Below are 14,618 nucleotides of genomic sequence, written 5' to 3' on the forward strand. Positions count from 1 at the left end.
AGGCCTAGCACAGGAACATGAGTCCTCAATCAGATTTTAAGTGAAACATAAAAGCTTTGTACCTATTCCTCAGTTCCAAGTTCACCTTGCAGACACTGGTGGGATGACAAGAGCAATCTATTACCAAGTATTTTCTCATTGTATATACCCACTGATTGATTTAGGGGATTGGTTTTTACGATTGACGATTTGTTTATTACGAATGACCGTTTGGGGTGTTTTTTTAAATAGCTTTCCTAGGAACCCTTGTTCTGTTGTCTAGTCGTGTCATGGGAACGAGTCTTGATCTAGTTCTGATGCTAAATGGCTTTGTTACCATATCTCAGTCAATCTCTGGGTCTTAGCTGCCTTTCTTTAAATTTTAATTAGAATGAGGAAGTTGGACAGATATTTGTATCCCTTCCAGCTCTAACATTTTTTGATTGTGTAATAAACAATTATCAAGAGATATGCTTCGACTTGTTTCTGTTTCGTAGGCAGTGCAGCATGAATATTTAAAAGCAATAAATGAATGAATGAATGGCAGTAGAATAGGATGTACTGTGACGTGTGCGTGCTCGTAAACACTGTAGGCAATAGTTGTTGAGAAGCATTTCCATGTAGGAAGACTCTTCAGAGAGGTGAGACATGAATCAAAAATGATAACAGTGACTAAATTTCTTCAAGAAGTGTCGACTGATCTGTTTCTAAATTAATTTGAAATTAATGTGAGTTCATAGTATATTTAAAATATATGTAATGGATTTATCAAGTAAGAGAAAAGCAAAGCAATATCATTGTAGTTAAACCTGAAAAGACTAATTCTAATATTATTTCTTCAGTGTTGCAACTGGCAAACAATCTTGATTCATAAAAACCCCTGCCACCCAAACATTTGATTAAGTTCTGTGAAAAGAGAAACCAGCAGGGGACAAAATATAGAGTTCCAAGTGACACGTATTATTAGACATCTCAATATGTGGAAAAATCATTCTTTTAATTGCTGTGGTTTTGCTGAATTGTTTAACAAGCTAACATGGAACATCGAAATTTCTCATGCATTGTTCAGGGAAATTTGAATCCAGAGAAAATGATGAGCCTTGTTGGTCTAATTAATGCTCACATAAGTCTTCAGGAATTGACTGCTATTAAAAGACAGGATCTTAACTCTGTAGAACATCTGGAAAATTTAAAATCAATTCCAGTAACCCACATGATTTTAAACGTTTCAATAGATTTCCACTAGCGTAACAATAATTAACAATAAAACTTTCTCATTAAATAGCCTTAGATCTTTTCACAGTCATGTTTATATGGTGAAATAAACAATTATCTGAAACCTCATAGGGAATTGCATTAGCTTTCTATAATTAAACACTTGAGTTTGTTTTTGGATTGCTGTTTTTCGGATAACATGAAGCCTGTCCCAAGTTTATTGTTTGCCTTTTCTTAAATATTGCTAATTTACAAACCCAATAGGTGTCCACTTTTAAGAAGAGGAAGTATTATTTTAATACAGGAAGTCCCTTACTGATTACTTAATTAGGTTCACAATGTTTGCCATTGTGGTGCTGAGATGAAATCTGTTAAGGTGGCCCCCTGCAATCTGCTATAAGTGGCGACCATAATCTTCACCTTGCAACTTGTCTTGTTTATAGTTGCTCTTACAAAATGTTGTCTTTCCAGTGCAAAGTGTGGAATATTCAGCTACATTCAAAATCATTATACAGTTAATTTTCAATTATGAGTAATACTTGTTTCTATTTACTTAGTAACTGGTTTTGCAATTAAAGTGCAGGTAATTGTGCAAATGTTTTTTGTGTTAATATTGTAGTCTAAATTGGAATGTGAATTTAATTAAAAAAATGTAGAGTTGCTTCAATGAACCAGGTATTGTGGTGGTTGCTAGTGATAAATATATTCTCAGTTCCTCAGGCAATCAATTTTAAAAGTGTTTTATATGTGTAACCTTTTCATTTAAAACCCCCAATTTAAAATTAGTTTTTTATTAGGAACAAGATATACTCTTTCAGCATAGTTCCAGTGTAAAAATGAATGCTTACATGATATTCATCAATATCTCTTCTGTCATTATCAGTTGAGAAATATTTAATTTCTTTCTGTGTTTTAAAAAATATTCTAAAGCAGCAGTAATAATTAATACAACTTTAGAGATTATTTTTTACCTGCTCAAACTTTCTCTGACCCTTTCTTGCTTCTGATTATCTTCTATTAGTGCCTCTGATAAGAGGAAGCACCTGTTCTGGGATTTTGTTTTCAGATTCTTGAATTATTGCCCAGTACTAATTTGCACTGTTGAAAAAAATGATTGAATGGGGGTTTCATGTTCTCTGATGAATCTCATTACAGCAATCATTGGTTAAAAGTAATTGACAAATACTGTCCTAAGGATATAACCTGGTTGCTTTCTTAAATTCAGCAAGTGCTCATGATGGTGTAGTGTTATGGCTTTTGTTCACAGGTTCTAATTTCTGACTCTGACTGCCTGTTAGGAGACACAGAAACAGTATTTTCCTTTTAACATCTTTATGTATGTACTCTTACAAATATAGGACTACAAGTCTGCATTATTGCCTAGGATATTGCTGGAATCTTCCACTATTCATTTAAACTATTGATCGTGGTTAATTAATTGACAGTCTATTTAGAGGCTCATATCTTGACCTTCAGGTAGAGCAGAGTCTGTGTAAAGAAGAGGGGAGGATCTGGAAAGTTAAAGTAATTTCGAATGACCTTTATAATACCTTCTACCTTTTGTATAGAATCAGAGGCATGAGGCAGAATGTATGTATTTATTGATTGATTGGTTCATCCCAGGCTTGATGTTTTATATAAGCACATGCATGTATCATCAGTTGTGATTGTCTCCATTCTTCAGAGCAGGGATCTCATGCTCTTTTGGAGTTAGTATCTTGGACCATTCATACATTTGTGGAGCTGGGAGCCTTTTTGACTTTAGCTCCCTTTTAATATGTGCTGCTAATTTTAGATGGCTAAGAGATAAGTAGATTTGAGCAAGTAAGCCAAAAATAGTAACAATAAAATGTCATGGGTCTTAGAGGAAGAATCTGCTTGTGCTGGGGTTGGGAGGTTAGGTTTGGGGGTATTGCAGAAGAGGCTTTATGAAGTTGATGGAATCTGGCCTGAACTTTGGGATAAGATTCAAAGAGAAAGGCAAGGAATAAGAACAGATGTAGGAAAGTAAGAACAAGTTCAAGAACAAGAAAGTTTGTTTTACCTCGAGCCTAGGATATATGTGGGTGAGTTAACTGGAAGTGATGACATCAAGTAAAAAATCATGAGAGACCAGGTTGAAAAGTTTGAAGCTTCAGTTGTATGCTAATAACACAGCTATGCAATTAAATGCAATAAAATATAACTGGAAGGTAAACTTAATAGCCTTTTGTAAACATTGGTATCTTTTGTTGTCAGTACTCTGGGAAAGATTGTCATCACCACAAAACTCCATGGAGTTTTTAGTGATTACTTATTCTTTCATATTTCTTCAAGATAAGATTAACCATTTTTGGTTATTTAGTTGCAACTGGAATACTTTTTGTAAAGACCATTTATTCCTTGGTTTCGGTTTCATCAGAAATGGATTCTTTTGAAAGAAGATACACTCTCATTTTCTCATGTATTATAACTGGAGAATTTTTGTTACCTGTTATATATAATGCCTAACAGAGTTTGGATTCTTACAAGCTTGCTGTGGCAACTTGTATACTACTGCACTTAGAGTAGCACCCATTTATCCCTTATACTTGAGAAACAGATGTTACATATAAGTGATTTACAGATAGGTAAAACTTTACAGTTACCTTAAACACTTTTTATTTTATATACTTATCCTGGAAAGTTTATTTAAAGTTTGTTTATATACTTCCTTTTCAGAACACCTTTTGAATTTTTTTGAAAATGTCAACCCATTATTTATAAGCAAGAGTTCTTTTATAATCTAGAATTTGGTGAGATATTTGTAAATAATTGAGTTGTATTCACATTTTGGTCTGTGTATTAAATGATTCTCAACTATTTTATTCTTTTTAATTTCATTCTTTGCTTTTCCATGGGTCTTTCTTTTAGGTCTGCCCTCCTCTGTCAATTGACATTTCTCCTCTATCAGCCACTTTTTGCTACTGCTACTGAAATGACTTACTGTATGTGGAGTTTTCAGAGTGTGGCTTAATTGGGACCCCACCACTTTGAAAGGATGTGGATAATAAAACCAAATATCTGGGCTCTGTGTTTTTCATAATATTTTTTGTTTCCGAGACCTTTCTCATTTCCGTGTTAGATATCAGGACTTTCATACTGTATTTTTTAAAATATTCAAGTGTTTATCTTTGAAATGGTAATAATCAGTTTTGAATATTGCTCTGTCCCATCTAGTATTCTTTTATAAACATTTAATTCACTTCAGCCTTAGATTAATTCTACAAACTAGATATTATTTTGCGAAAGCTAAAGATGAGGGCACCGAGGCCCAGGAAACTTAAGTGACATACACAAGGAAGTGAGTTAGTACTAGTAGAGCTAGGGTTCTCATACTTGGCCTTCTTCCTTCTTAGACCTTTCTGAGTTTCCACATGTGGGAAATGGCAGTAAAGATGCCTGCCCTCCCAGGGAAGAAGTGAGATGCAAAATAGTCAATATATGTGCAAGCTGTTCCGTAAAGTTTAAAATGCTATACAAATGTTAATTTTATCATTATTTCTGACAAGCAAACTTATGTTTGTTTGTATCTGATACTTTTCTACTTAGTTATCATTTACTATTTTTATTAGGAACCATGACTACAATGTAGGACTACTAAAATGCAAAATTAGTCTTTAAGACACAAGAATCAACAAAACTAAATGTATCTTTTGCCCAATTTGGCAGATACTGTCTAATGCAGTTAATAGCCCCTAACAAGATAGATGTTCGATAAGTGAACTTCTTGATTTCAGAAGTATCACTCCATTTGCTAATTGTTAGTAAACACTAGCATTTAAATAGTCAAATAAAATAAAATTATACTTTAGTTAACATGAATTTTTCTGTTAATATGTGTTCAGAAATGTAGATGTTACTCACCCAGACCCCTATCTACTTTCTAAAAAGTATCAGAATTACAATTTAAAAGAAATTCTGAAATTTTGATTTTTTATTTAGTACAAATTGATTAAACTGACGTTTATGCCATTTACCCAAATTAGGAAGTAAAATCGTCCTTTTAAAAAAAGTTTTATGTGTGAAAATGAACTGCTATTGCCACACAGATCCTTACAACCAATTTAGGTACGAATATTTATAGCTAATTCCCTTTTATTAGTTTTTCCTTTATGATTTTTCCACAGTAAAACAAACAAGCAATTCCTTGGTCACTTAGTCAAGACACTTTTTGAAGTACGTAATTTTTATTGGAGTGGTTTTATCATGAAAGTTTTGTAGGTTAATGTATAACTCAAAATATTTTTGTTCTGTCAAAACCATAAACTTACTTCAGAGTTCTGTCATATAAAAGTCTTTTCCTTCTACTAAAAATATCTAGCAACAATAATTCAGATTAGATAGTGCTATTGAGACATTATCTAAATGATAAATTTTAAAATTTTTGTGAAGGAAAGTTCCTAGAACTAAGGAAATATAGATTAGTGCCACTTTTTAAATATCTTCCTTTTCTCTTTCACCCTCATATAATGTAATTTCTGCCTGCCACTGAGAAGAGAAGAGGTACAGCTGCCTCAGTTAATTGTTAGGTGTTCACTTAGCTCCCTGCAGAGTTATAAAATTTCAAAATGTGTTATATCTCTTAGTATATCAGATAATTTCCTGTGTAATTCCTCCTCTGAAATTCTGGTAGGCTTTTTATTTTACGATGATATTTCACATATTTGCACCAGAATTAACTGTCTTTTTTTGTATCGACGTTCCCAGGGTTCCTTATTACTGAACCTCACCAGGTTTACCATTCTTTTTCACTCCGTTGAGAAGATCTTGACAATAATGTCAGCTAAAATACTCTGGGTTTTTGGATAGCACAGCCCCCTCCCAGTTAAAAACAAACAATTGGAGAACACTTGGTAATGTTCAGACCCAGTTTTTAAAAGATTAATGTAATAAGGTATTGTCTTCTGGTATATAATAATGCCATTGTTATATATGAAGCTGGCAAAATATTGTGACAAAGGTTGTGTTATTTAATACCATTACCGAATAACAATGATTTATTATTATTGCTAATGAAATGTGGTAGTGGTTAGGGTTGAAGAGAAGGGAGCTAGCATTTACTGAGCACCTTGTATAAGTCTGTAATTGTCTCTGTAAAGTAGATTCACTTATCTAATTGGTTGGAGATTTGCAGGAAAAAAATTCAAAGCCATGAGGTGAGTTTTTATTTTATGAGAGATTTTTGAAAATCACATTTTAGCAACAGGTTAAGTTACAAGATAGGACCAGAGCCACTGATTGATGTTCTTAGAGGATAACTGAACTTCCCTTTCTGCCCCCAGAATGGGCAGCCCTGCCCCAGGGATCCCAAAGGGTAGAGCCTCTCTCTCTTTGGCCCTTGCAATCCTGTGATAATAGATTTTTGCCCACGTGGTTGGTTAGCATGCTAGTAGCTTTCACTCCGCTATTCGCTTCAGACTATATACAATCTTCCCCCATTTCTCCCTTACTCAACCTTCTCTGTAATCCCTTTCCTTAATAACCTCATCACAACAAATGATTAAGCCTTTCTGTTGTCTCTTATAGCTGAATCAGAGCAAGTAATTGATGAGGTTGCCCAGTTTCAAGGACAGATAGACATCCTCGCACCCTGTGGCTCTTCCTGCCTCTGCCCTCACTTGGTGTTCATACACTGCTTACGTTGACCCATGTGTCTTTGCATAAATTTATGGCATCTCCAGCTAAGCTTTAACTCCTTAAAGACAAGGGCTGTGTGTTAATTCTTTTCTCTTGCCCCCATTCTTAACCCTTTTGCTCAGTATATTCTTGATTGAGCTAATGAACATTGTCTTTGTGTTGATCTTTACATTGAGTTTAAGATTTGTAAGATTAATATTGTGATACAGTGACAGTGTATTGACCCTCATAGTGATTTCTCAGTTACTGTTTTCCATAAAACCCCACATACTCCAGGCCTTTTTCTTATCCTTTGGTTCTTCAACCCATTGGTAGCTTACCCTTTTATAGACCCTTTGCTAAACTATTTTTCATGCCTGAGCCAGGGGAAAGCTTGCAGACCACATGTAAAAAGAAAGGATACGTTTGTGGTTAATTGTGGATTGTAAACAATTGGAAGGCAAAGATTCTAGTTTATGCTCTTTCATCCCCAGTGTCTAACCGGTGTCTGTCATCTAGTCGACGCTCACAAACTATTGAGCTGGAGGTGGGTGGGCAGAATATGAGCAAGAGAAAGAAAAATGATTAAGGCCAGTGATTGTCACAGCTTTATGTTTTCTTCAGCACAGCTGTATATCATAAGTTAGTTTAAGCTGGTCTTTATTAGTATCATCAGTGCTTTAAAAATAGTTGATGTTGGTAATAATTCATAAGGATGACAGTATTATCATTTTCATTACACGTATCAATTTTCACCAAAGCACTAAAATGATTCTTAGCAAAGGATGTGATATCTTACTGAGAAAGAACTTATCTAGCAGATCAACATTGGAGGAGAGGAATGGGACACCTAAGAAGCAGAGGAAAGCTGAGTGCTAGTGATATCTGTCCAGAATCTTTCACAACTGGAACTTTCTTCTTAAAAAACTACCTTTTAAAAAAATTTCTTATGACAAATATGTTAATTTGTTTGAAAGTCTTTTGTCACTTTATAGAGTGGTGGCCTTTGTCCAAATGACTGTTCATCTGACAAACCCAGCTTGTGTGCCTTTTATTGGAACACAATAATGATGCATGTGTCTGCTACTTCCATTTTCACCTCTCTCTACCATTTGTCACTTTCCACCTCCAGACAGCAGGCAAGGCTATTTGTCTGCCTCAGCTTAATATGTAAATCTCCCATGCACATGGAGAGTAGGGTGTCCTATTATGTTTGATACCTCCAAATATATTCTGCTATTTGATGGTAAATTTTGTTTGTCTCTGGCCTTGCATTCCATTTTAATAATTTTTGTAAGAAAAGTACAATTGTATCTTGCAGTTTTTTATTCTTACCTTCCTTCTGCATGTACCTATATAGCCATATGCAGATGTACAGCTTTTAGTAAAAAGAAATGGCTTATTCAGAAATTTTAAATTAAATGACTATGACAATTCTAAACCATTGACTATTAACATTATATTATCTACAGTGCAATTTTCATTTATATGATTTAAAGTGACATGCTGGGAAAAGTGTGTTATTTCGATTACATATGCTTTCTTTACACCAAGGATAAAGGAACCTTTTTGCCTATTGCGTTAAATAATAAGCTATTTAGAGCTTATACTAAATTAGTTAATTTTACACACAACGTGACTGTTTTAAAAGCCAAGCTTATGAGATTAAAAGAATTGGGTTAACAGAGTATCCAGCAGTAATAACATATAATAGTTAAAGAATACATGGAGAATGCAATTTATCAGATGGCATAACTTTTGGCAATATATAATGAGTAGCAATAAATATTTTTCATTTAATTTTATTGTCAGGAAAGGGAAAGGAAGTAGCAGAGTTGGGAAAAAGCTATAGGACAAAACCATAGAAAGATAAAGGAGAAGGAAAGATGTTGTCAGTGAAGGCTGAAACTTCTAAGTAAAAATATAAAATTTGTGATAGATTAATTGCAACATCATGTATTATATCTTTAAACATGTTCACATTGGTGATCATGTATGCTCATTACAAAACCCTGGGGTGTTGACAGGTGCAGTTTTATAGCTGGAAGAATCAAGGCTGAGAAAGGTTGAACAACTTGCTTAATATCCACAACTGGCTGTTAGTATAGATGGGTTTTGAACCCAGGTCACCAAACTCTACATCTAGAACTCTTTCCTCTACATGTCCTTGAATCTTCAAATAACTGTAAAGTTACATATCATTTTGCCCTACTTTGTTCCCCTTCTCCTCTTCTCCACCTTTGTTCATTTATCCCACAGCTGATAACTTTGTTCTGTTAAATTTGCTGGCATTTGCTTTACTAGTACATCAAAGCAGAGATTTAGCTTTTACTGTATTTACAAAATTAAGCAGTGAGCACAGCCTGATTATTAGCCTTGGTATTAACTCACACTTTATAATGTGTACCTAATACCTACTTTGAAATAGGTGCTACGCTATGTACCAGTGTTTATGATAACCTTAGGCATTTTGGTATTGTGCTCAGTCTGTGGAAATAAAGGCTGAAGTCCAGAGTCACTGTGTTCGCCATTCCTTGTCTCCATCTTTGGTAACCATCCTTTGTCTTCATAGCCACAAGTGGAAGTGCTAGGGTTCAAACTCTGTTTTTCTGTCTTCAAAGCTTTTGGCTCTTTCCATGACAAATAACTCCTTCTCTCCACTAAGGTCAGACAGCTTTTTGGATACTAAAAGTAATTGAGGGTTAAAAGATTAAAAATTTGCTGCCTCTGTACTCTAATCCCACAAATGAACTTTTAGTAGATAAAATCATGTCCTATCTCTAAAAAAGCCCTGTGCAGAGATTGTCATTCTTCTATAAGAAAAGCCACAGAAGTTACTAAAAGTGTTATTTTCACTTATTATCTGAATGGGGGGATGATGTGAAGGCTATTAGAATTCTTCATTCTCTGTATTAATTAAAATCTGTTTTCTCTCTATTTTTTTTAATAGTATAAAGACGCATTTATGAAAGCAAATCCTGGCTACAAATGGTGTTCTAACACAAACAAGCCTGTGAAATCCCCAACACCCTCTGTCAATCCACGAAAGAAACTATGGGCCTTCCCATCTGACTCTTCAAAAGACTCGCCAAGCCCCAAGAAAGCAAAGACTGAAGAAACACCTCAGCTTAACTTTGGAATGGCCGGTGAGTTTATAGACAGTATTTCTACCTGTTCTTTAAGGATAGGACAATACATATAGGCACTGCTTTTACCAAATAATACAAAGAGAAAGAAGTAAAATATATGACCAGTAGGAAATAATGGCAAATATATAGCGTATTTTAACGTTTTGGCGCATGGCATGAGTATATATAATTGAAGAAAAGAGAGTCATTATATGTATATGTGAACTCCTGACATTGACATTATGGAAAAGCAGATAGCAAAGTGGAGAATGTCAGAAGCTCAGAGAATTTTATAAATTTATAACATACACACTATTTAGCTATCTCAGTAAGTACTTTAGTTATCACGGATACTTAAAAAACCACAGTTATGCAGCTTATCTGAGGATCTGAAACATCGAGGGCAAGAATATGCACAACTCTGTCACAAATCTAAAATGGGTCTGACATCTCTTTCTTAGAGGACATACTCCTCCTCCCCTCTCTCCTGCTCCCATTCCTCTGTGGGCTGAGCAAATTTAAAATTTCAGATGGTCTCATTTGTTACGGTACCTTTAATACTCTTTGGGTGGTAAAGAATGCTAAAGCATTTATAATCATGAAATAAAGTATTTATATTCGCTCTGGAAATGGCCCTGTCTTCCCTGGCTGTTGCAGTGCAGTAATCAAGAGAGGAATTATCCAGGATGAAACTGGGAAATTGGGCAGTGAGGATGACATTGAATTGTAGGGTTTCTACTTCATTATCACAAGCAAATTTTCATCAAAATGAGAGCCTGAACCATTTGTAATATGGAAAGCTTGGGAAAGGACGTTGAACAATATCGTGATGACACTTCATTTTTTTTTTTAATGGCCAGTAGGCCTGATGAGATTTAATAATTCAGTGTGTAATTCATAGTATAACAAACTATGTGGTAGTGTCATGTATAAACCTAAGAAGAGCAGTCTAATAAATGTCAGCATTCTGGGAGAACAAAGTCTTCAGGTGATTTTTGTGTAGGTATCTGTAGTATAATTCTAGGTGAACTTCCAAAATGATGCTCTACATATCACAGAAGAATCAAACAGAGATCTGTTCTTATTTTAGCTGTAATTTGTACTATTTTAGCTTCAAACTACTTGCAAGTGGTCTTGGTGAGCTCTCTGGACTTCTCAGATTCTATCAGTTGGAGTGTTTTATAAACATTTTATTATCAAGACCAAAAAAGAGTATATGGACGATTGGCTTCTAACTGAATTCCTTCAATTATCATTTTATCTTCCGTTGCTTTTTCTCCTACTTCTAAATCTAGGTCAGTCTGTGTGGGTTCTTTGCATATAACGGTTCTTCACAAACCAAAAATAATTACAAACTGCAGAAAGCTATGAAAGATGTCTGTCTGTTGCACCATTTCTGACAGTTTATTAATCTTTTTATACCTACAAATTGAAAATGGGACCAAGACTTCAACCAAGATAATTACAGGTCAGCTTTTAAAAACCATGTTTTTTAAAGCAAAATACAGGAAAGAAAAACACCTTCCTTGAATTTATCTCATTATACAAGGACCTGTTACGGATGCTAGAAATCCATGATCGGTGCCCTTGTTAAGTTAGCGTGTAACATTGGTCTGATATTTCTAGATATGTCCCTTTTCAGTACAATGAAAGAAAATTAATTTGCCTTTAAACAAAACATGGTGCTTAACTGACTCTGTGGGATACTGTAAAGCTTTTAGAGGCCAATTTTAAACTTTTCCTCAACGTGGAATCTCATTTTTTGTTTTGTTTTGCTTTCTCAGTAGTCCTTTGTCACATGAGATTTTGCTATTTTGAATAACCTCAAAGCAGTCAGATGTATGATTTTCAAGAAAGGAAAGCTATGTAGAATTTAATTTAGTATAAGCCCTCTCAGCGAAGGGAAAGCATGCTCTTTACATAAATATATTTTTGATATTTCTAAATAACATTATATAAATTTAAATCAATATAAAGGTTTATGGTTATTTCTTGATCTGTGTTTTAGTATCTAGCAAATTTCTTGCCAAGTCACACTGGTATATAACTTAAATGAAATTATCATATAAATGTGTTCCTATTTTACTTTATAATTGAACTAACACATTTTTATCTTTATTAAAAAGCAATTATCCATTCCTCCTGATTCATGGAATGACAGCTGCAAAAGTATTTAGCTGTCCAAAAACCCAAATTAAACTTTTACTTTTTGCTAAATTCATTTCCCCCTCTTGATTTTTATTTTAAATAGATTTAAGTGTCTATTTTAACAGCCATAATAGTTCTTAACACTAGCTTTTAAGTAAGAATGGAATCTTAAAACAGAGTCCTGTTTCATCAAATCAGTGTTATTGTGTATTCTGTATGGGTATCTTCCTATGTGACTACCTTTTAACATTGAGCCATTTCTTGACTTCCTGATCATTTGGTGATATATTTTTCTCTCTAATAACCTCATTTTTAATTACTTAAGATCCTTTTTTCATTTTTTAGAAAATTTGGCTATATAAGATGTGGTCAGAGTTGCTTCATGAGTTTTTAAGACAGATTATATACAAAGGAATATTTAAGGGCATACCTTTAAAAAAAAATCAAAACAGAAAAAGAAACTCCTAAATGTCTTTAGGCAACACAGTATGCCCGATCCTTATGTTTAATTGTATAGAGAGGAGATTCCTAAAAATAAAAACACACTTATTGAGGACCTACATACACTAGGATAGGCACGGAAGTTAGACATTTTCACATGTTATTTTATTGCAGTTCTGAAATTTAATTTATCTAAGACAACCTTAAAGGATATAGGTTTCTTACTTTCTGTAATACTTTCTTTGTTTAGATATAACCCCGGGTCATAGATCTACCAATTTGCTTTTTTTTTTTTTTTTTTGTCTCTGTTTCTGTTGATTATTGAAGGAATGAAAGCAAAGACCTTCTGTAATATAAAAAGGATTCATTTTAAATCTTAAAGGTATTTCGAGGAAGGGCCTGACTATACCCCTAAGATTTAATATGTCAACAAGACATCATTGTTTAATTTAAATTTGTTTTTGAAACTTTTAAAGGAAGATTGCTTAAACAAAGCCCACTAGGTTTTAGAGGTCCATTTGTAAAATTTCTTTGTTCTCTAGTTCCTCCGATAGCCTGGTTCTTTCTTTATCAGTCCTAATTTTACATGGCAGAAAATAACAATTTGAGAATAACAATCTCAAACTTCTTAGTAGTTTTTGTTCTAAAAAAATCCATCTATGGACATGATTTCATAGTGTAGCGGTTAGCACATCTGCTTTACACGCAGAAAGTCCTGGGTGCGCACCCCAGTGGAGCGACAGTCCATATTCTATGGCCATGCCACCCTGTGCAAGCCCGATGTCTGATCTCAGAAGTTAAGCAGGGTCGGGCCTGGTTAGTACGTGGATGGGAGACCACCTAGGAAGACCAGGTGCAATAGGCATAAATAATTTAAAAAAAAAAAAAAAAATCCATCTAAACTCTTCATGCAGTAGTGAAAGAAGCATCATGTTATAAACAGCTATAGTATTGAAGAACATATTATGTCAGAATAGTAGGACAACAGTGGTATTTAAAAGGCTGGTAAAAGTATGAGTACTGAGCACATACATATGAGGTTATTGCTACACAAAGAGTTTTGAAAACTTTGTAAAGTTACATGTGGTTCTGTTGGATTTCTGTTAGTCTTTGTGAGTATCATTTTTCAACTGTGTGTGTTATACATACTTCATGGTTGTAAATTGATACATATTTGTTTTTGACTTATTTAGATCCTACTCAAATGGGAGGTCTGAGCATGCTGCTTTTAGCTGGAGAACATGCTCTTGGCACACCAGAGGTAAGTAAGCCCCTCATCCCTCTCCACTCCGCTCATGCTGGGGGTTGAGAACACAGGCATTTGTATTCTGTTCACAGTGTTAATTTTGCAGTTTCACTGTTTACAGCTTATGAACAAACTTTACTTTTTATTGTTTTCATTAAGATCTATGTGTGTATTGTATTGTGCATTGAAAAGTGGTATAGATAAGCCCAAGAGGACACAAACGTAAGTCAGGTGCAGATTTTGAGGTCCATAAGCCTAGGAGTAAGAAATGCAATGTATAGACAGTTAGCATTTGCCATGACTGTGTCATGTGTCTGTGGAGTGAGTCTTGTGATTCATTTAACTCTATTCATAACATTCTCTACTTTCGTGATGTTCTTATTTAGACTTGCTAGTGAAAAGATGAGAGTTAAAAAAGCACGGAACTGTCAGTCTCTCTGGTACCTGAATAAATCCAAACTCTTGTTTTAGAAAATCAAGAAACATGGCATTCCAAGATTGTTGTTGTTGTTTTTTTTTTTCTTTAAAATGAAAAGGACTCAAGCCCTTGTGACCTTGGTTTCGTGATCTTTTATTTCCTTGTATAGTTATTGGTCTGCTTTGGCTAAACATTTTTAAGTATGGTTTTGATGGGCAGGTAGTAGCAGTTAACCATGCATAGTTTGCATTTGTGGAATTCTTCTATTTTCCAGACCAGATGAATTAACCTGCAGGTCATGTTATTTTACCACCCTCAGGTACTTGAAGTGGAAAATTTTCAATCCCCAACCAGAGTCGCTCTTTAGGGCAAAATAGCAGTCAGCTCAATTTTACTGCAGATTTTA

At 34.4% G+C, this 14,618-nt stretch overlaps 1 protein-coding gene across 1 annotated transcript in view; it reads left to right on the forward strand.

Moving 5' to 3' along the window:
- Nucleotides 1-14,618, forward strand: part of BBX (BBX, HMG-box containing) — a 244,900-nt gene that overhangs the window by 161,406 nt on the left and 68,876 nt on the right. The window contains 2 exon segments of the mRNA XM_025050956.1: nucleotides 9,782-9,977; nucleotides 13,742-13,809. Of these exon segments, the coding sequence (XP_024906724.1) occupies nucleotides 9,782-9,977; nucleotides 13,742-13,809 (264 nt within the window).

The sequence above is a fragment of the Pteropus alecto genome, unplaced genomic scaffold (assembly GCF_000325575.1).
Source record: "Pteropus alecto unplaced genomic scaffold, ASM32557v1 scaffold270, whole genome shotgun sequence".
Taxonomy (NCBI): Eukaryota; Metazoa; Chordata; class Mammalia; order Chiroptera; family Pteropodidae; genus Pteropus; species Pteropus alecto.